Source organism: Ambystoma mexicanum, chromosome 7p (assembly GCF_040938575.1).
Source record: "Ambystoma mexicanum isolate Mex_15411 chromosome 7p, UKY_AmexF1_1, whole genome shotgun sequence".
NCBI classification, from domain to species: domain Eukaryota; kingdom Metazoa; phylum Chordata; class Amphibia; order Caudata; family Ambystomatidae; genus Ambystoma; species Ambystoma mexicanum.
This window is the reverse complement of record NC_090939.1, coordinates 603,330,209-603,353,054: the sequence shown is the minus strand read 5'-3', so window position 1 is coordinate 603,353,054 and position 22,846 is coordinate 603,330,209. Positions and strand designations below refer to the sequence as shown.

Below are 22,846 nucleotides of genomic sequence, written 5' to 3'. Positions count from 1 at the left end.
AGGGAACCCTCCGGGTTCGCCGCGGATGAAGCCAGTGCGCGCCGATCACGAGGAGAGAGGAGAAAAAAGACAGGCCCACGGAAATTTAAAAAATTGAACCCACCGTCCCCATCGACGGACAGGAATGACACGGAACCCGGCCAGGGTGGAGCGGGACTGTCGGACCCGGGGGAGGAAGGGTGCTGAGGCATCTCACGGCAGGCGACATCAGCCTCGGGGGAACTGTGTAAAGATCTCACCACGGGGACTCACCATCTGTTCCAGCCCGAAGACAGGCCGAACTCCAGGACCAGGGGGTCTGAACTTATGTGGATCCTCCCGGAACAGCAAGTATGAGAGTTACATTGAGGGGGGGAGGGGGGTAGGGGGGGCTCACGGAGGCTCTAATTTGGATATTCACCCAGCAGGAGGCGGTAGGCTGGTGGTCCGGCCGGTTACCAACAATGGTAGAACTGTTTGGCTGGACGCCGGGGTGGGGGGAGGGGGGTAGGGGGTTTGTTGATGTGGTTACGTTCACAGGGGGGACCAGGGGTCAGTTGGGGAAAGGTTTCAGGACCACCTGGGGGGGAGGGGGGGAAGGGAAACGGGAGATCAGAGGATAACACGAAAAGAGCCGGACAAGGAAAGTGCCACGAGTCAGCTATCCAGTAGCTGGTTGATTTTAGACAATGGCTGATGATCTACCTACCCTGGGCGTGGGCTCCCTTAACGTGAGGGGGCTGAACACCCCCACCAAAAGATCCCTGGTCTGCAGGGAATTCAGGAGGGCTAAACTAGACGTGCTTTTCCTTCAGGAGACGCACTGGGCGAGGGGGAAAGAACCGAGACTACGGGGGGGGCATGGGGGAAGTCCTCAGAGCCTCCCACAAGACCAAGAAAAGGGGGGTGGCCATAGTGCTAGCGAGGGACATTGGCTTTGAAGTAGAAGCCTCACTGAAAGACCCAGAGGGGCGGTTCCTGCTGACAAGGGGCTCCCTGCGGGGCTCCCCCTTAACACTTGCAGTTGTGTACGGCCCCAATGAAGGCCAGGCGCAATTTTGGGAGGGAGTGAAGAACAGATTGAAATTATTCGTACGCGGGTTGATGGTGGTTGGGGGGGGACTTTAACATGGTCCTGGACCCGAAAGTTGATAGGAAACGCTTGGAATCCCAACCCACCAGGGCTGCAGATGAAATTATGGCCTGCTCCTTCCAACGGATCAACACAGAGCTGGGCCTAGTGGACACCATCCCGACCCCTAGGGCAGAACACCCCTCCTTCACATACTATTCTGCAATCCACACATCATACTCCCGAATAGACTACATCCTGGTAGACGAACCCCTGCGCCCATATGTCTCTGGCTATGAGGTTGACGCGGTCCCCTGGTCCGACCATGACCTGGTCCGTACCACCATTATAGGGGAATGGCGAGGTGGCAGAAAAGGGCGATGGAAGTGCAATGACTCCCTGCTGAAGGACGATGTCCTGGCGCAGGAAGTGCAGGACGCCATTACGGAATACTTCAAGCTGAACGACAATGGCGAGGTTGGTGCGCATGTGCTGTGGGACGCCTTCAAGGCGACCTTACGCAGGGTTCTCATAAGAATGGGGGCTCAGAAAAAAAGGGAGAGGGAGGCCCAAGAAAAATCCCTTAGGGAAAAGATCGCACAGCTCCAGCCGGGAGGCCCCCCAGAGGCACCCTTGGCTATGGAACAGATCACAGCCCTAGAAAATTACAAACTTCAATTGAAAGATCTCTTGTTGCACAAAACTGAGCGCAACCTCCAGCTAGTGAAACAAAAATACTATGAGAAGGGGGACAGAGCCGATAAAATCCTGGCCTGGAAACTTAGAGAGGTCCAGAGAAGCAGAATGGTGAGGGCAATCAGGAACGAACGGGGCTCACTAGACCATAGCACCCCAGTCATAGGAGCGGCTTTTCAACGCTACTATGAACAACTATATTCGTCAGAATATGCCGGGGAAGACACTCAGATTGAGGAGTTCCTGGACTCCATCCAGATCCCGTCCCTGACAGGCGAAATGGCAGAAGGTCTAGAGGGAGGGGTCACAGAGGAGGAGGTGGAGAATGCAATCGGTGGGATGAAGGCGGGAACGTCCCCGGGGGAAGATGGGTTCTCAGTATACTTCTACAAGAGGTTCCGGTCCATTTTGGCCACACACCTGGCGAGGGTGTTCAATGCAGTACTGGAGGGGGGCACCCTGCCGGAAACGATGATGAGAGCCATCATAGTGGTATTGCCCAAGGAAGGAAAAGACCCCACTGACTGCTCCTCCTACCGCCCGATCTCCCTCCTAAATATAGATCTTAAGATCCTAGCTAAGGTGATGGGTAAACGGTTGGAGGGGATAATGCCCAAGTTAGTACACGGGGATCAAGTGGGGTTCGTGAAGGGCAGGCAGGGCTCGGATAATATCAGGAAGACTATAGACCTAATCCACTATGCCCAGGAATCAGACCTAGAGGCGAGTTTGCTTTCCTTGGACTCCGAGAAGGCATTCGACAGGGTCGAGTGGAGGTACATGCAACTCCTCCTCCATCGAATGGGCTTTGGGCCTCACGTCAGGACCTGGGTCTCCACCCTCTATGGAGCCCCAACAGCGAGAGTGCAGGTGAACGGGGAACTCTCCGACTCATTCCCCCTCACGAGGGGAACACGACAGGGGTGCCCACTCTCTCTGTTAATCTACGTCCTGACGATGGAACCTCTGGCCATAGCAGTCCGGGCCCACCCCGACATCAAAGGGATCAAAAGGGGAGAAGTAGAGTTCAAGCTCTCCCTGTTCGCTGACGACATCCTAGCGTACTTGGTGGAGCCCAGCTCCTCGCTCCCCCCCCTCCTGCGTCTGATGACAGCCTTCGGGCAGTTCTCGGGACTAAAAATAAATGCAGCAAAGTCAAAGCTCCTACCCATGAGGGTCCAGGACCCGTGGTTGGACCCCCGGGACAGGTGTGCGGGGATTGCGGTGGGGAGGGATTCCATCAGGTACTTGGGGGTAACCCTGACTAGAGATCTCTCGAGATTGGCCCCCGTGAACTATGGGCCTATCCTGGCGGAGGTTACGTCTGACCTGAGGAGATGGGATGGTATGATTCTGTCCTGGTATGGGCGCATGACAGCGATAAAGATGAACGTACTGCCGAGATTACTATATTTATTCACCGCGCTCCCAACGGAGGTCCCCGCCCAGTTGCTCCGTGATCTACAAAAAGCAATCCGCGAGTTTGTATGGCAAGGGAGGGCCCCGAGGATAGGAAAGGCCACCCTAACACTACCCAGAGAGGAGGGCGGGTTCGGACTACCAGACTTTCTCCTTTACTACCGGGCCGCCCAGCTGCGGGTCTTGCTGGAGCACATGAAGGAGGGGATGGGCACCTACTGGTCATACCTGGAGGACATGGACGCCCACCCTCTGAAAGTGCGCGACCTCCTGTGGCTGCCGCGTAGACTCATCCCTAGCAAACTGAAAGCCCACCCAACCCTGGGAATACTTTGGACAATCTGGAAAGAGGGACCCACAACCTCATACCTCACGACATGGCCCTCTCCAATGTCTTCGCTTTGGGGCCACCCGCTCAAACTAGGTAGCAGGGGATTCAGGAGTGCCCAGTCCTGGTCGGACGGGGGTCTGGAATGGGCGGGACAACTGTTCAAAGAGGGCGAGTTCCTCGAATACGAGGCCCTGCGAGATGCACTGGGGCGGGAGTCCCTTTCAATCTTTGAATATCTGCGCCTGAAGGGCATCCTTTGTGACCAAACATGGGGCCAGAACCTACGGAGACAGCTGACCCCCTTCGAAAAGTTCCTGGACACGGCCACATCAAGGAAGGGGGCGGTCTCCAAAATGTACCAAATACTGAACACTGTTAACTTGGAGGGGAGAAGAGGGTTTCGAGGGTTTTGGGACGACCTGGCAGGAGAACCACTCATGGAGGAGGCGTGGTCCAAAGTCTTTAAGATAGCATTTCATGGGAACCTATTTACATCGGACATGGAGCACAACTTCAAGATTCTACAGGGCTGGCACAGGGACCCGTTGAAACTGTCCAAGATGTTTTCGGGAGTGTCCCCCAGATGCCCAAGGGGATGTGGCCAAGTGGGGTCGAGGGGGCATATGTCGTGGTCCTGCCCCAAGGTGCAGGAGTTCTGGGAGAAGGTACGGGGGTGGATGGCCAAGGTCACCGAGGAACTAATCCCACTCAACCCCCTAACGATGTTGCTGGGCCTCCCCCGGAGGACACTGAACTGTATAGGTACCCAAGAATGTGGGTGACGATGTTGCGAGCGGGCAGAGTGGCCCTGGCACAAAGGTGGAAGAGCCCAGAGACCCCATCCAAGGAAGATTGGCTTAAGAAACTCAAAAACATGTTCTTAATGGACAAATTGACGGCCATGGTAAATAACGAATTGGGCTCCTTTCAGGCTAACTGGTATGGGGTCTATGGGGCATGGGGTTGGGACCCCCACTGACAATATGAGAACACTCTGGCAGGATGGCGGGGGTGGGTTTGGAATGCTTTACTCAGGGATGTAGGAGTAGCCCAGGACCCGGGAGACAGCGGATCTCACTCAGCCAATTTGGACGCGAGAGTATAGCATACCTCTGTGGCAACGTACAATGAGCGACGATGACAGCTCCAGCTGTTCGACTTTAGAAGTGACACTGATCTGGGGGGAGGGGAGGAGCTGGGGCGGGGTGGGAGGGGGGAGAGGGAACCTGGGGGTTTTATGACAATGTTAAAAGTGATGATTACGACGCTCCCAGCGTTGCCATTTGTATTTTTCTTCTAAAAACTACCAATAAAACCAAAGTTTAAAAAAAAAAAAAAAAACAATTAAAAACTGAGTGACCCCTAAGGACACCCACCCACCCACCCAGCCACCCACCCACCCACCCACCCCCCACCCCAACCCCAGCCCACTCCCCTACCCCGTGTCCAGATCTGTGCATTCATCTAGGGAGGCTCCTAATGTTCTCTACGTATCCTGTTCCTCGGAGATGATGCGATTAGTGATCATGTCGCCGACTGACTTAGCGCCGCCATTTCCCGGGTCGTGGGTCCCCAGGTCGATTGTCATGCATCTCGGGACTAGTCCCGCCCCGCTCAGGCCGGGATATATACCTCGGATTCAGTGAACGTCCCAACCCCAGGATTGTTGCACTCGATACCAGTTGGTGAGGAATGAACTAGTATCATTGTTCACCATAGCAGTCAGTTTGTCCATCAAAACATGTTTTTCACCTTTTTCAGCCAATCTTCCTTTGAGGGGGTTTCCGGGCTCTTCCATTTCTGAGTGAGAGCCACTATGCCCGCCCTCAGCATGGTTTCCCACATCCTTGGATATCGGTATAGTTACGTTTCCTCCGGGGGGAGACCCAATAACATTGTTAGGGGATTAAGTGGTCTGTTACTTCCGATATCCAGCCCCTCACTGACCCCCAGTAGGCCTGTACTTTCAGGCAGTGCCACCACATGTGTCCTCTGGAGCCTGTCTGGCCGCATCCCCTCGGCAACCTTGGTGACACCCCCGGGAACATCTTTGACAGTTTTGCCGGGTCACTGTGCCACCCCTGTAAGATCTTAAACTTATGTTCCATGTCTAAGGTGAATAAGTTCCAATGAAATGCTATTTTGAATATTCTAGCCCAGGCGTCCTCTGAGATCTCTTCTCCCGCCAGATCATTCCAGAACGTGCAGAAGCTCCTCCTACCCTGAAGGTTATAAGTATTTAAAATCTTATACATACTAGATACTGCACCCTTTCTCGAGGTTGCCGAATCGAGGAGCTTCTCCAAGGGGGTTAACTGTCTCCTCAGGTTTGGACCCCATGACTGGTCGCAGAGGAAGCCCTTAAGGTGGAGGTATTCGAAAATGGAAAGAGACCCTCGTCCAAGAGCGTAGGATAGGAATTCGCCCTCTCTGAACATCTGCCCAGCCCATTCCATTCCCATGTCTGACCAGGTTTGGGAATGCCGGAACCCCTTACTACCCAAGTTGGAGGGGGTGGCCCCAGAGAGAAGTCATCGGGGATGGCCATGTGGTAAGGTATTCAGTCCGGGGGCCCTCTTTCCAGATGTCCAAAGAACGTGTGGGTTTTTTAGGTGTTTCGGGATAGTCTTGCGCGGGGCCCCTAAGAGGTCACGCACCTTAAGAGGGTGGGCGTCCATATCTTCTAGGTATGACCAATACGTTCCCAGTCCCTCTTTCATGTGCTCCAGGAGGACGTGCAGTTGGGCGGCACATAAATAAAGGTGAAAATCCGGCAACCCAAATTCCCCCTCCTCCCCCGGTAGAGTCAGGGTGGCCCTCCCGGTCCTTGGGGTTTTCCCCTGCCATACAAAGTCTCGTACCGTATTTTGTAGTTCTCTAAAAGTCTGTGCTGGGACGGTGGTTGGGAGAGCTGTGAAAAGGTACAGGAGCCGAGGCAATATGTTCATCTTTACTGCAGTCATCTGGCCATACCATGAGAGGATCATCTTACCCCATCTCCTCAGATCAGATGTGATCTCTGCGATTATGGGGTCATAGTTAGTGGTGCCCAATTTCGATAAGTCTCTGGTGAGGACGACCGCCAGGTGCCATATAGCGACCTTCCCCACTGTAATCCCATGAAGCCTGTCCAGGGGGTCTAGCTCTGGGTCCATTGTTCTCATTGGGAGCAAGACAGATTTTGCGGTGTTAATTCTCAGACCCGAGAAGCACCCAAACGCTGCCACCAGGGTCAGGAAGGGGGGGGAGCGAGGAGCTGGCTCTACCAGATAGGCTAAAATATCATACGCAAACAGAGACAGCTTGAATTCAACCTCACCCCTTCTAATTCCCTTGATGTCCGGGTGAGCTCTGATCGCTATGGCTAATGCCTCCATCGTAAGGACATATATCAGGGGGGAGAGTGGGCAGCCCTGCCTTGTCCCTCGGGAGAGGGGGGAATGATTCGGACAGCTTCCCATTCACCTGAACCCTTGCTGTGGGGGCTCTGTAGAGGGCAGTTACCCAATTCATAATGTGAGTCCTGAAGCCCATTCTTTGGAGGAAGAGTTCCATATATCTCCACTCAACCCTATCAAAGGCTTTCTCTGAGTCTAGGGAGAGGACATATGCATCGAGCTCCGATGTTTGGGCGAAGTGAAACAGGTCTATTGTTTTGGGAATATTAGCTGACCCTTGCCTTCCCCTAATGAAACCCACCTGGTCCCCATGGACTAGTTTCGGCATTATCCCCTCCATCCGCCTCCCCACCACCTTGGCCAGGATCTTAACTTCAATGTTTAACAGCGATATGGGGCGGTAGGAGGAACATTCTGCGGGATCCTTCCCTTCCTTGGGCAAAACTGCTATTATGGCCCCCATCATGGACTCTGGGAGTATGCCCCCCTCAGCACGGCGTTGAATACTCTCACTAGGTACGGGGCCAGGGAGGAGTGAAATCTCTTATAAAAAAAATAAACAGTATAGCCGTCCTCCGTCTTCCCCGGGGGAAGTTCCCACCTTCATCCCACTAATCACCTTGTCCACTTCATCCTTGGTCACCAGACCTTCCAACCACTCTGCCCTCTCCCTCGTTAGGGATGGGATCTGTATGGAGTTCAGGAAGTCTTCTATCTGGGTATCATCTCCGTCATATTCTGACGAATAGAGTGTCTTGTAGTATTGGCGAAAGGCCTCTCCAATATGGGGAGAGTCGCAGCCAAGGGACCCCTGGGCATCCCTCACCTCCTTCACCCTTCTACTTCTCTGGACCTCCCTCAACTTCCAGGCTAGGATCCTATCCGCTTTGTCCCCTTTATCATAATATTTTTGTTTGACCATTTGGAGATTCCTCTCCGTTTTGTGTAGGTGTAGGTCTTTTAGCTGGAGCCTGTAGTCCTCCAGTGCGGCCACCCGGTCTACGCTCCAGGGCTATACCGATGTTCCTCGTCAGCCATACACTACTGCCAGGGTTAGGGGGGAGCCCTGTAGGGAGCCCCGTACAAACCGGTATTGGCCCTCGGGGTCTTTCAGGATGGCCTTTTTCTCGAACCCTACATTCCTTGCTACCAGTATGGCCACCCCTCTTTTCTTTACCTTATGGGAAGCATGGAAGACCTCTTCGGTTCCCCCCCACCCCCCGCATTTTAGGTTCTTTCCCCCTCGCCCAGTGTGTCTCTTGCAAGAAAAGCAAGTCTAGTTTCACCCTCCTGAATTCCCTACAAATCAGGGACCTATTTGTGGGGGTGTTCATCCCCCGCACATTCAGGGTACCCACACCCAGGGCCGGCCGGCCATCAGCCATAATCTGTCTCCCTCTCTATTGGTCAACAGCATTGCATCGGTACTCCCTTCTCGCTCCCATTGTCTCACCGTTTGGACACTTTTAAAAGGTTGCCCCAACTTCCCCCCAGACCCTCTCCCAAACACACATACCCCAACTAATTTGTGTGCCCCCACCCCCCTCCCCGGCGTCCAGCCAGTTAGTTCCGCCATTTCTGGCATTTTGGCCGGACCACCAGCCTGTCCTCCCCGGCCAGGCGTTCGTTTTTGTGAGCCCCCTCCCCCCCCCAGCTTCGTCCCCTCAGTTGCCCCGCTTTACTTGCTTTTCAAGGGGACTCTAGTTTCGGCTTAACCTCCAATTCTTCAGGTTCCGACCTGCAAGTGGTCAAGTCGCTCCGATCGTCTCCGTGTTCCTCATTCTCGGACCTTTGCTGGTTGGGTCCCCTAGGTGCTCATCCCTCAGTCGTTCTGCTCTCCTTCCTTCGCCGGAGAAGGCGTGTTCATTTTTCTAAATTTCCTTGCGCTGGTCTTTTTTCTTCTTCCACCCGACGGGCCCGGGCTGTTTCCTCCACCCTGAACCGGCCCTGTTGGTCCCCTTCGGGGGGGTCGGTTCCGTCACGTAGTCCTGGATGGCTCCCTTGATGTCCTCCTCTGTGATCAACCTCATTTGCTGGCACAGGTATTCGAAGGCTGGGAGAAGGGGTAGCCCCATCTGTATCGTACCCTCTTCTCTTTCAGCAGATGAGTGAGGGGGTGGCACATCCTACGTTTGGCCAGTGTATATACGGATAGGTCCTGAAATATTGAGACCTGGGAATTGTTGTAGGTAATCACCTGAGCTTTCCTGGCGGCCTCCAGCACCCGTGTCTTTTCCGAGTATTAATGGAACCGGACCAGAATCGACCGGGGTCCCCCTGCCCGTCCTCCTGCCCGTCCTCCTGCTCTGTGCACCCGATCAAAAGTGAGTTCAGTAGCCATCTCTTCCTCAAAGAGGAGGGCAATAATGTCTTGCACCACTCGAGTGACCTCTCTCTCCGTCTCCCCCTCTGCCTCGGGGACCCCAAAAAATCTAAGGTTGTTCCTCCGTTCCCTGTTTTCAAAATCGTCCATTTGTCTCAACCTCTCCTCCTCCCTCTTCTCAAGGGCAGATAGCCTCATATTTATCTCTACCTCTAGGGTTGCTGATGACGATTGGTTGGCTTCAATCTGAAGGAGCCTGTCCTCGACTTTGTCAACCCGTTGATCCATTTTTTTTTTAATTTTTGGGCAATGATGGAGCGCATGTCCCTTATCTCCTGTAGGATTGAGGCAAAGCCCCTCTCCATTGCCGCCGTTGAGGGTGCCGAGTCTTCCAAGTGGGCCATTTCTCTGTCGTGGGACGGGCCGTTATCGTGGGGTCCTGCCTCTTGGTAACGATATTTTTGTAGATTCTTTTGCCAGTAAATCTGGTTACCCCCCGGGCTCGCCGTAGGGTATGCCTCGGTTCTGTGGGGGCCACGGGATCACCTCGTAGGCCGGCCGGAGCTGTGTTGGTGGAGGCACCCTCGGGTGGAGGGGGGGGCAAACAGGGACCACCCCCCCTCTTGCTTCGGTGGTCCTTCGCGGCTCTTGGGGGATCGCTACCGGGCGGGCACACGCCCCACCGACTTCTGGCCGGGGCCTCGCACCCAGTGCAGATGCCCCAGGGCCTTCAGTGTCTTCTGTGCACTCCGGGGAGGGGAGGTTGCTTTGTTCGCTGCGGGGGGGGGGTTCCCGTCCTGTTTATGATATTGGCGGGGGCCTGTCCAAGCCCACTCTCCTGCTGTCTGTTCCTCCTCTGGTGGTGGGTTCGGGAGCCGGGCCCCGGCGAAGGAAGAGGGGAGGGGGCGCCCCTCCCGTGGGCATGCAGCGGTGCGGCCTCGAGGGTCCCCTCGCCCAGTGCCGAAATGCTGGTTGCCTCTCGGGGCTGGCAGGCGTGGTGGCGGAGGGGGGGTTCCTGGCCCTGGCGCCACCACCCCTTCTTCTCCGGGGCCTGGTCCGGGGGAATTCGCCTTCCTCCTATCCGGGCATGGGTCTCCGCCCACGTGGATGAAGTGTAGGGAGGTCGCCGCCTCGATCGGGGGTCGTGGGCCCGGTCCGCGAGGGGTTCGGTGTCCCCATTCTGTGGTCCACTCACTTGGGGGCTGGGTGCCAGTCGCGACAGGGGTGGGCCGGTCCCTCCTACGCAGCCCCCAGGTTCGGCGGGCCTCGGATCCTCCTCCGGCCCCGCGGCATCTTCGCTGCTGAGGCCGCCGTTCCGATTCTCTGCCTTTCGTGGGTCCGCGAACATCGCGGTTTCTCTCTTTGTTCACTGCCCGCTCAGGCTCTTTTGCTCTCCTTGGAGGGCTCTCAGGGGGGCTCAATCCCAGTTGCGACATAGCTTCGGCAGGAGCTCGGGAATCGGGCAGCCATTGCCTGTGCCCCCCTGGTGGCCTCCCGCTCCACTTCACTGTAATAGCACCGAATGGGAAACTTAATCGAATGTTTTGGCGATACGTTATTTTCGTATTGCTGAAATTCGATCAAATCTCCCAGTCTTTTTTTTTGATCAAATCTATGGATGCCTTCAACTATTTTTCTTGATGTTAATAACTGCAAACCTACTTTAATCTGGTTTCTGCCCTGCTCACACTACTGAAACCACGCCTACATTTCATTAATTTCTTCTTTTCTTTCTGTCACTGTATGCTAACTTTCCCCCTATATTCTCCTGGACTGATCTGCAGTTTTTGATACAGTGGGTCATTTTCTTCTTCACTTTCTTCTCTTGGCAGTATGGTTCTACTGTCTTGGTTTTCTTCTTTTCTGTCCCACTAGGCGAGTTCTTCACCACTTCTTTTAATCATTTTCTCTTTATACAATTCCAGCACAAACTGTCACGTCTGTGCTTATGATTCTCAGATCTTTATTTTCTTCCTTTCGTTCAGTGTTGAATTTCTCACTCCTATTTCTAATAGCCTCTCTGTTAGGGTCTGATTGTTCACCTCAATTCATCTAAAACTGAAAACGTTCTCCTTGTTCTCTTCCTTTGAAGATTGCCTCCCCCGCTCCCTGAAAATTTGTATTAGTTTCCCAAGGCTCTTTTTCACTGTCCTGCTCATAATGTAGGTGTTGTTTTCGACCTTTCACTCTTTTACCTCTGTCTTCTCTTCTCTCGATTGTTGGTGACATTTACAACTTTATAACATGTAGAAAATGCATCCTTTCCCTAAATTCATTTACTGAGACTCATTTTACACTGATATTTTCCCATCTTGACTGTTGCTCCTTGCTTCTTGTCTGCACGCTCGTCTATAATCGCTCTGCTCTCTATTTTTCTTGCCTTTTCAACTTGTATTGTTACTCCCTCCTTATTCCACAGCTCTCTCTATCTGCTCTCACTTGGCTTTCCTTCTCAACCTGTCTTCAGTTTCGTTATCTCTGTGTTGTGTCTGTCGTCCTAGCCTTGTTCCCTCTTACCTCTCCTCCGGGGCGTCTGTTTATTGTCCTGCTGGTTCCCTTCGGCCCTAGTATCTTTCTGCTAGCTGTTAATCATCCACACTTTCCTCAATTCTGTTTCGCCGATTTTCCCTTCTCACTCAGTTTGGGAACGCTCATCTGTACTCACTCCGCCTCCGCTATTGCTTCTTTCCGATACCCACAAAAAAATCTCCCCTCTGGCCAAATTAGCAACAGTGCGGACTGTTTCCTATTTTTGCATTTGTTTTGTAACGTAGAATTTTGCTTGTTTCTTTTAAGCTTCTCTTTCTTCTTTCTCAAGCTACGTTAACAGGTTGTTGTGTTTTTCTTGATTACATATCAATTTGTCAGGTCATGTGCCCCAAAATGCAATTTGTGAACATTAACGATGGAAAAGGGTAGGTGGGGGGTGGAGGGGAGGGAATAATATGGGGAGGAGCAAAGGGGGCTGCGAAGGGCAAGAGTGAAATGGCTGGTATGAGTGCTGGAACACCTACATAAAGAGCACCTCTGTGGGGGGAGCTGGAATTGGGGATTATGTAGTCATGAAAATGCAAGTTGGGAAAACTGTATGTCGGGTGTTAAATGTAGATTCAAGTGAGCAGATTCCTTTACCGGTAGGTTGCCTGTAATTTGATCGTGAAGCTTTTCCAGACCTAGAAATGTGGATACTATTTTTTTTTCCTATGAAATGTCTCTTTCAAAGTAGTTTAAAAAAAAGTAATCTCAAATTACGATTGCATTCTTCGTTTTTTACTTACTTTCAATTTACTGACATTCTGATTGTATAAGGTTTGCTTTACAGCCCAACCGAGTGGGTTACATGCTGCATTCTGTGCACCATAACGAAGTATTGCTCAACATTTCCCAGGACCTCAACATATGCAGGATGCTGCTCAGATATTCCAGAGCGCTGCTGATAATGTGATGCTCTATATGCCAACTTCCTAAGAGTTCTTTCGAAATAAACTTTATTATTTTCGAATATTTGGCAGAGTGCTTCTTACTGTGCCATTTCTGTCAGCGAGAACATTGCCATTCCAATCTGCACATATGCAGGCATGCTTCAAGTGTCCTCTGCTCAGCAAACATTCTCATGCCACTTTGGATAATATACTAGTTTTGCCAGTGTCATGTTGTTTTCAATAACAAGAGTGCAGATAATTGCTCTTAAGCTCTCACTGGTCTTGCCATTTTCAGAGTGTCTCACCATGTCAATGTCAATATTGTCCTGACATTGTTACCCCAGTAAAACACCCGTTCACACTAGTTCCCTCAGCGTGTCTAAACGATGCCTATGGTAATTTAACATTTGTCCCCAAAACAGCAAGACATTTCTCCACATTTCAACATGCCACTTTAGCATTGGTTCTAGAATCACCATCTAGCACTCTGCTTTGCTCTTAAAGCCTGTCGGTGATCAGGAGTGTTCTGTCTTTGTCACCATACCACGATTGATTTTACTCTGATAGAAATGAAGTAGCTAAATACAAAAAATGTATCATTCAAGATCATTCATCGTGTTTTCCTTTCTTGATTTTTAATAGAGACTAGTATTATATCTTGGCTACGATCTTGTATGGAAATCCCCCATCCCCAATACATCTCGCTACTTTTAGTGTGCCTGGTGGAGGGATTGCCAGAAATGTGAGCGTTTTAGACCGGTTGGTTTCTGTGACCACCGCTGATTTCCTTTGGTTAACCACTCGGGAGCAGGCCTGTTTTTTCTTTTCTTTTCGTTGTAACACGAGTGCTAATAGGGAATAATTTAATTTCTTTTAGGTGAAATGTAATGAACAGCCCAACCGAGTGGAGATTTACGAGAAGACTGTTGAGGTGTTGGAGCCTGAAGTGACAAAGCTGATGAATTTTATGTACTTTCAGGTAATTGATGAAAACCTCCGATTTTTACACTACTTAAACCCTCTCAAATAGTAGGCGAGACTATGTCCCCTGGCCGGCGTCTGCTTGGTAAACTGATCAGAAGCTCCAGACAGCCGAATTGCGTTTCAAACTTCTCTCAATGGCCATTTCGAAAAATGGCTTATGGTAATCGTGGGCATAGCTTGGAAAGGAAATCTACCTGTTTTTAAAAAAAAAAATGGGGGGTGGTCCAGGTTAGGCTGCATTAATTTGGGGGTTAAAGGAAAGCGGTCTGCTCTTGATCCCGCTGTGGTTAAAGTCTCCCTTTTTGGAAAGTAGCCTTACCAAGGATTGATGTCATGGGGGCACAGATATTAAATGTTGGCTTCTTTATTTCATGCTCCAGGACTGCCCTGTTACTTTGCTGTCACTTAGGTAATTGTAGGATGGATTTTCTGAACAGTTTGTTGATGTGCTTTGGATTCTTCAGGCTTGCAGCTACATCTCCTGCTTCTGTGTGTCTATTCGTGGTGCTTCTGTGCTTTTTTGTGCACACGTTTGGGACTATAAGCAACAGAAAGCAGAATTCTTCTGGCTTGCCACGGAAAACACAAATATTTTCAGAACAGGAGATGAGCAAACCTCTTAAGGTAACAGATGACTGGGATTGAAGGCCTCTTTTTTTTTTTATCAACAAACCACCTGTAGGGGTAATCATTTTTGAGGCATCACCGCAGAAAAATACAAGTGTGACAGCTAGTGATCACATACTTTGGGGGAGTGTCATCTATGTATAACCTTCTAATGCCATTTTGTGTTTTGTTTTTATTAACTCTTACAGAGAACAGCGATAGACCGGTTCTGTGCTGAGGTGAGGCGCTTGTGTCATGCCGAGAGGAGGAAGGACTTTGTGTCTGAAGCTTACCTGCTCACATTGGGAAAGTTCATCAACATGTTTGCAGTGCTGGATGAGCTGAAAAACATGAAGTGCAGTGTTAAAAATGATCACTCTGCGTACAAACGGTGAGGGTGGTTGTTTTTGTTTGAACAAAATGTTTCCACTTCAAGACTTTGTGCGGGTTTGGTGACATGGCATTTGTTGCACCTTTTATTTGGCTTACTCATTCGTTTTTGTAGAGAATGTCACAGGTATCCTGTTCGTGGGTGGTGATGTAAGGGAGGGATGTAAACGTAATTGAAGCTCTTTAACCAACTCGTTACTATATTTTAGATATATTTTTTCAGCATTATCAGTGAGTTATTCAGTGTATCAATACTACTTACCTTTTCTATTCTTTGGCACCAAAGTCAATGTACACTTTAAAAATGGGAGGGCCCTCTGCTCCTACCCACACTTGCGATCACTCTCCCTTTCCCTCCAGTTACAGACAAACAAAAATAGGAACAATTACACATAGTACACTACTAGGTATAGAACACCACTGACCTTCAGTGTTTCTCTAGTTGTGAATAGAGATCGTTACATTTACCCCATCTCATCATATTTACATTCCACTAATCTAAATCTTAGCATCATTCTCTGATCTGTAGCCAAGGTACTCCGTTCAGGTAACTAATCCTCTATCTTTGAGTGTATGTTCTGATGCTTGTTAATCTGCTTAGAATCACATGCTGTGCATATGGTCCAAAATCCAGTGGTAACCGCAGAGTATTGCATCTTGCCTTTGGGGGACCGAAAGGGGACGTCGGCATAGGCGTGTCTGAAACACTATCCCTATCGTGACGTGTGTAGTACCCAAAATCCCTCACGTGCCGAGGTCCCTCAGATTGTTTTTTTCCGCCCAGATAACTGGTCGCCCTATAGCGGAGCTCTTCATGAGACATTGTTTATCTTACCGAATTGTCGGTTTAATCCCCGTTCAGTCACTTCGCCCATCAAGAACATCTTCGACGAAGACTACGGGGGGATTGTCTAAGGCTGTGGGTTCCGGCGCCTAAGATCCGCCGTTCGGACTTCCACGTGGTCGGGCCTTCTGGCCGGCCTACACAGTAGGGAGAGTGGTCTCGGCGTTTACCATACTGCTATGTCTTTCCTCTTTTCCACTGCTTTCCTTGTTGGTCTGGTCACCCTTCCCTTCTGCTATGGAAAGGACTCCATTTAGATTCTGCCCTGTGTGTAGGGTCAGATATCCGTGGAAAGACGAGCAAACGTCGTGTAATGCTTGTCTTCCCCCTAGAGCACGACGAGAAGCGGTGTTCGGCGTGTAAACTCCTTAAACCTAAAACCCTTAAGGAGCGCCGGTTGAAGCGGTGGGCCGTGTACGGAATGTCACGCGTGGAGCCTCCCTCCCCTGCCACGACACCAGCCGAAAGTGACGGGGGTACATCGGATGACCAAACGTCCAACACGGACGTTATAGACCTTGAGGCGGACTATTCTAGAGACGCCATGCCCGTCCCTGACCCTTCCAGGCTCGACTCCGGTCTTGCTACAGGGACCACACCCTGTGACAGGGGCGTACAATCGCACCGCACAAAGCACACAACCCAAGCGCCCTCCTCGACGACTTTGTCGAAGAAGGCGAAAGCGCCATCGGATCGTGCCGATCCAAAGCCTTACCCGCATCCGCAGCAGCGCATGACGACTGGGCATAACAAGGGCGCTACTCCCCAAACTACACACGCCGAAGTTTCTGAACAAGAAACTTCGACGGGTTCCAAGGTTTCCAAGGCCCGTACAGGCCCGAAAACTGCGAGTAGGCCTCTACTCGAGAAGCCATCCGCTGGCCCTTCTGGAGCCGCGGAAGACATTTTCACTGCTGACACATCGTTGTCTCGCGAAGATTCGGTGACTATCCGTAAGAGCAGCAATAGGATTGCTACTGCGGTGGGCCTAGTACCGGTTTCGCCCACAGTTATGGGCCAATCCGCCGAAAAGTTTTCCACGGATTTGGAAGAAAATCCCGAAGACTCTTACGAAGAAAGCCAGGTACCCCGCTCAAGCACCCTGAGGAGATCCTCAACGCCCTAGGGTGGAGAACCCGGTTCCTACTCAGCTAGGTCCATTTGGGTCATCCAAGTGGACCACAGAGCAATTTGAGGGGTGTATGGATCGGCTGGAGCAGTTTTTCAGGGCTTCTGATCAACCTCCGCTGAAAAGAGCTCGGGTAGACCCTAACCCTCAAACACAAGATGCCCAACACCTAGATGTCCAACACCAAGTTGACTATTGTTAGGCAGAAACCTATGCAGTTCCCTTAGGGACCACTGCAAAAGGCTTAAGACTACAGGTGTTGGCAGTAAACCCAATTGGTAGCAGTCTGTACCACCCAGATTTACCTGGTAGCTGTGGCTGAGCAGCCAGACCTCTCTCAAGAAGAGTTAGACAGTATATAGAGTATACAAGATAGGTACCAAAATACAGTAGCACAAGCAAACACTGACCAGAGGTTTGGTATCAACGTATATAATTATTTATTTAAAGACACACTTCTAGAAACACTCCAACACTATTATTGTAAGCAAGTTCAAAACACAGTCACTATTAATATATATACATCCCTTATTCCTTATTAGACAAGTCTTAGTTAACACCACTTATTTTCAGACAGAGTTAAGCGCTTAACTGAAGATGGCACTCCAATAAGTTATCAAAAAGGGGGGGGGGAGGCAGAAATTAGAAAAGCACACACCACTAATACTTTAGAAGCACCCAGCAAGGCAGGAAAGTCAAAGTCTACTGGTGAGCGAAAAGTTCAGAGGCCAGGCTCCCTCTTAGAGAGAGCAGAGCACCAATGCGCCCAAGATCACACAGTTTAAGAGGCTTGAAAAAGTCTTGCAGGGAGTTCAAAAGGGAATTAGTTCAGCTCAGAAAAGTTCACTTCGCCAGCCTAGGGTCAGCCCAGGTAGTAAGTCGAGGATTTAATAGACACCTTGTATAGACCGTTGCAAGGGAGGCTAGGCGGGCACAGTACCTTTTTAAAATGGAGAGGATCCTTCAGCGGGGGCAGTTGTTCCTGGCAGCGGGTGCAAGTCACGGCATCGTCCAGAGGAAGAGAAGATCTCGACGTGGAGGAAAGCTGAAGGTCGTTGCACTGCCAGGGAAGAAACCAGCCGCGGAGTTCTCCGGTTAAAAGGTACTACCCTTTTATTCGCGGTAGTGTTAAATCGTGGTATCCCGGTTGCCGGGGTGCTTGGCACAGGCAAGGCGGCCACGAGATGATCCGGGAAGGCGACAAGGCGGGCAAACTGGTTATCCCCACCATTCAAAGGAAGAAGACTCTTCGGAATGAAGATCCTCTCTGTCGTCAGGGAAAGTGATGAGACGGTTCAGCAGGGCTCCACCGGTGGTGTCGTCGTTGCAGGTTGGCTCAGCTTCTCCCTCTTTGGATTCTTTAGGTCCTGTGGCGATGTCTGAAGTTCCAGTCCTCAAAGCCCTGCTTTTATGCAGAAAAACCCCCATTCCTCAGTCCTAGCTGTCACTCAAACATGCTAAGTGGTGAGCCGGGCGGCTCGCCACTGGGCCAATCACACAAGAGTGCGACTTGAGTTGCCGAGGCAACTCAGGCCAGGGTACCTAAACCCCCCTCCCACACATCATGTAGACCCAGACAGAGTGGCACCACTTTTGGAGGCTTCTGTGTAGAAGCCCGCCAAAAAGTGGAACAAAGGGCTCGACTTGGGTTGGAGTTACAGAGGCGAACACAAACGCCATTTTAAAACCGAGTTCTGGCAAAAAGACCCAACCGGGGAATAAATATTAAATATTAAATAATATACCCAGTGGTATCTTTAACATTGCACCAAAAAGTGGTGCGTTTAAAATGAATGGGAAAATCCCATAGAAAATATTCCGGTGGAATATTTTGCGTGGTAACCACTGCCACCAGCCAGAAACTCAACGAGGGGGGACTGCATAGTGCAATCTAATTACCCCTACCAGTACTTCCATGATGGTTTGTACTGGGTCGGTTCCCAATTTAAGACTAGTAAAGTCAATGGTGACTTTACATGCCCTGGGAGACAGTAGTCAGTCCCAGGGTATGGAGTCTATGTTTGGGGGTCACTATGACACCCCTGTGTTACTGCACTGAGGGTGCGGTGTAACACACTTACCAAAAACCATATGAAACCCTATGGAGTAAAAGACCCCATAAAACACATTACAAAGTCAAAGGGTATCTCAAATCAAGTGTAAGAGTGGGAGAAAGAGTCTCATTCTTAGCAGGAGAAAAAAATAAACCCCAAAAATCCAGCAAAGCTGCTGGGGGACTCACTAGGTTTGGGAAATTAGCTTTAACAGAGAATTCTCCCTAACCACTATCAAGAAGATGTCCAGATGGACACGTATAGAGACATCTATACAGAAGAAGAGGCTTCTTTCTGGACAACTATGGGGAAGATCAAGGGGCAACGGACAACTGGGAGGACTCCCAGCAGGATGATCACAATTCTGGTATCGTTTGCCTCGACTCTCCCCCATCCACCCCGATTCGACAAGCTTCCCCGGTGGATGATCAAATGGCTTTCAACAACATGTTGAAAAAAGCAGCGGAATTCTTTAAAATTGCCACGCTTGAAGCCTTGCCCGAACAAGATTTCGTGGAGGACATTATTGTAAAGAGACGGCTGGCCCCTTCCTTACTCACACCCGCTCAGACTAGGGCTGTGAACCTAAGGGTCGAAAAACTTTTCCGGCCCTCCCCCACCGACCCGCTTTATATCAAAGGACACGCAATCCCAGACTTGCTGGTGGTGACCAACACTCGCAAGAGAGCAGGGGTTCCCCTTGCCACGGGAGAGTCAACACCGGACAAGGAGTCCAAAAGGTTGTATGCCTTAGGCAAACGGGTTACGTCAGCGGCGGCCTATACCGTCCGGATTGACAATAACACGACGTTACTGGCAAGCTACGTCGACGCCCAATGGAACCTACTCCAGGAAGGCCTTCAGGAGGTTCCGGAACCAACCAGAGCCAAGCTTCTCGCCATTGTCTCGGAGGGCAAACTTGTCAATCAGAATGTTGTAAAGAACACCCTGGAAACCGCAGAGACAGCAGGCAGGTCTCTCGCACAGGGTACTCTCCTAAAGAGACACGCGTGGCTGCGCACGTTGGGCTTCAGGCCTGAGACCCAGGCATCCATTATCAATAAACCCATCGAAGAGGCCAACCTCTTCGGGAAGGCGGAAGACGATGCTTTGGAGACTATTAAGTCTCTGCACCAGATTTCCCGAAAACCCTCTTCAGAGGGGCAGTAATTCTCGGTGGTCCTTTCGAGGACAAGCCCGCGCCGCTCAAAATAATTTCGGCACAGGCAACTTCAACTCAATTCAAGTCAACCTGCTGCAAGCCCCACTTACTACCCCCAGAGGGGTCAGAAGCGCGGAAAGAATAGAGGCAGAGGCTCCAATTCCAGAGGAGCGTCAACTTCGGGTCAGAAATTACCACCAAGTCCAGGTCCCCTCCCATGCCTCCCCGGTCGGAGGGCGATTAACATCTTTCCTCAAGGCATGGGAGGGGATAACTTCAGACCAGTGGGTCTTAAAGACGGTCGCCCACGGCTACTGCGTGGAATTCGCCCGACCACAGTTCAGACCGCCCAATCATCGACGCCTTTCACCGGAACATCTGCAGATCCTGATCCAAGAGGTGGAAGCGCTACTGTGAAAGCATGCCATAGAAGCTGTCCCGATTCTTCACGTAAACGAGGGTATCTATTCAGTGTACTTCCTTGTACCCAAAAAGGATCTCACCATGCGTCCTGTTCTAGACCTGCGCACCGCAAACATGTTCATAAAGCCCCAGAAGTTTCACATGGTAACACTGCAAGAGGTGATCCCATTGCTAAAAACGGGGGGACTTCATGACAACATTGGTTATGAAAGATGCATACTTTCATATTTCAATGCTGCCAGCGCACAGAAAATTCCTAAGGTTCGGCATAGCCTTGGCGCCAAGGGTGTTTACCAAGGTCCTGGCAGTGGCAGCGGCCACCTGCGCAGACTTTCAGTTCCAGTTTACCCTTACCTCGACGATTGGCTCATCACGGGGGACTCGTTCGACGTTTGTTTTTCAAACACCCAAAAGACAGTAGAAAATACTGTTCAGCCTGGGATTTTCTATCAACGAAAAGAAATCCAGCTTAGTCCCCAGCCAAGTAAAACAGTTCCTGGGGGCTCTAATTCGTACGGAAGGCGGTCTAGTCTTCCCTTCCAGCGGGGAGGGTTCAGAACATGCTCTCTCAGGTTCCTCAGTATGTAGCCAGTCGAGAGGTGACGGTACGCAAAGCTATGCGTTTGCTAGGGATGATGGCGTCATGCATATACTTGGTTCTCCACGCGCGGCTGTGCATGCGTCCCATGCAAGAGTGGCTCAACAGCCAGTGGTGTCAGGCCAGCGGACAATGGGAAGATCTGTTAGTTGTCTCGCCAGCCCTCGTTCTCTCTCTGCAGTGGTGGTCGAGGGAGAACCTCTTGAAGGGGAAAACCTTCACCACCCCTGCAGTGGAAGCCACTCTCACGACCGACGCATCTCTCACGGGGTGGGGGGCTCACCTGCTTCAACAGACAGCCCACGGAGTGCGGTCCCCACAGGTAGCGTCCAAACATATAAACTTACTGGAGCTACTAGCAGTGTTCAAAGCATTGAAAGCCTTTCAGGAGCAACTGCAAGGGAAGACAGTGCTGGTCCTAACCGACAGCACAACAGCAATGTATTACCTGAACAAACAGGGGGCACTCACTCTCCAGGGCTATCCAAGCTGTCCCAAAACATCTGGATATGGGCTCTCAAACACATGATATTCCTGATATCCCAACATGTTCCAGGGGAACTCAATCTGCTGGCAGATGTACTCAGCAGAGATTTTCCTCTGCCAGAAGAGTACTAATGGCGACTGCACGAAGGCATTGTATCCAACGTCTTCGCCGAATGGGGGTTTCCAGAGATCGACCTGTTCGCTACTCAGGAGAACGACCAAAGCCAAGATTACGCCTCCAGGTACCCCCAGAACCGATCCAAGGGGAACGGTCCCTGGATAACTTGGTCGGGGAAATTTGTCTACGCTTTTCCCCCGACTCCCCTTCCGAACAAGATAGTACACAAGATGCACCAGGAACCAGTCACCATGATTCTGGTGGCTCCCATGTGGGCCCGCCAACCTTGGTTAGCGCACCTGATGGAAATGTCCCCCTCCCCACCAGTCAAGCTGCACTGCCCGTACAACATGTTGTCCCAGGACAGGGGGGAGACTCTGCACCCATGCCCACAAACTCTGAATTTAGCAGCCTGGCTCCTGAGGTCTTAGAGTTTGGACATCTGCAACCCCCTCAAAGATGCATGGACATACTGAGGGAGGCAAGAAAGCCTAACACACGTTATTGCTATGCCAGCAAATGGAAACATTTTGTCATCTGGTGCAGTTGCAAGGATGTCAATCCCACCGATTGCTCGCCTTCACACTTTGTGTTATATCTGACCCATCTGTTGGACTCTGGGTTAGTCTTCAATTCCTTAAAGGTTCACCTAGCGGCATTGTCAGCCTACACCACGTCACAGCAGAAGGTGTCGTGGTTTAAAATACCTGTGATTAAAGCCTTTATGGAAGGGGTTAAAGAATGTATCACCCCATCACTCACCCAGCCCCTGGGTGGGATCTAAATGTGGTTTTAACTAGGCTCATGGCACCCCCTTTTGAGCCTATGCATAAAGCTAGTCTGAAAGACCTGACTTACAAGACATGCTTTCTAGTAGCTATCACTTCTATCAGAAGAGTTAGCGAACTACAGGCCCTCTCGGTTTTGGACCCCTTTGTTACAGTCCACAAATATAAGGTAGTTCTGCGCACACATCCCAGATTTGCGCCGAAATTTATTTCGAAGTTCCATGTGAACCAGTCAATCGAACTACCCACGTTCTTCCAGAGACCTACTAACATGGCCGAAAGAAGCCTTCACACACTAGATGTGCGCAGGGCAGTCATGTTCTACATGGATAAAACTAAACCACTGCGGAAGACTAAACAATTCTTTGTTTCAGTGGCAGCTGGTAGAGAAGGGGATCCTGTCTCTAAATCAGCAATATCAAGGTGGATTGTCAAATGCATCACACTATGTTACACTCTTGCAAAGAGAGAACTGCCCTTCAAGCCCAAGAGCACATTCTACTCGAGGCACTGGGGCATCCATAGCATTCATTGCAAATGTTCCCCTAGAGTCCATTTGCAAAGCGGCAACCTGGAGTTCTGTACACACCTTTACAAAACACTATTGCCTAGACACTCATTCTA

At 50.9% G+C, this 22,846-nt stretch overlaps 1 protein-coding gene across 1 annotated transcript in view; it reads left to right on the top strand.

Moving 5' to 3' along the window:
• Window positions 1-22,846, top strand: part of CYFIP1 (cytoplasmic FMR1 interacting protein 1) — a 1,181,635-nt gene that overhangs the window by 279,972 nt on the left and 878,817 nt on the right. The window contains 2 exon segments of the mRNA XM_069636612.1: window positions 13,518-13,619; window positions 14,440-14,621. Coding sequence (XP_069492713.1) covers window positions 13,518-13,619; window positions 14,440-14,621 — 284 coding nt within the window.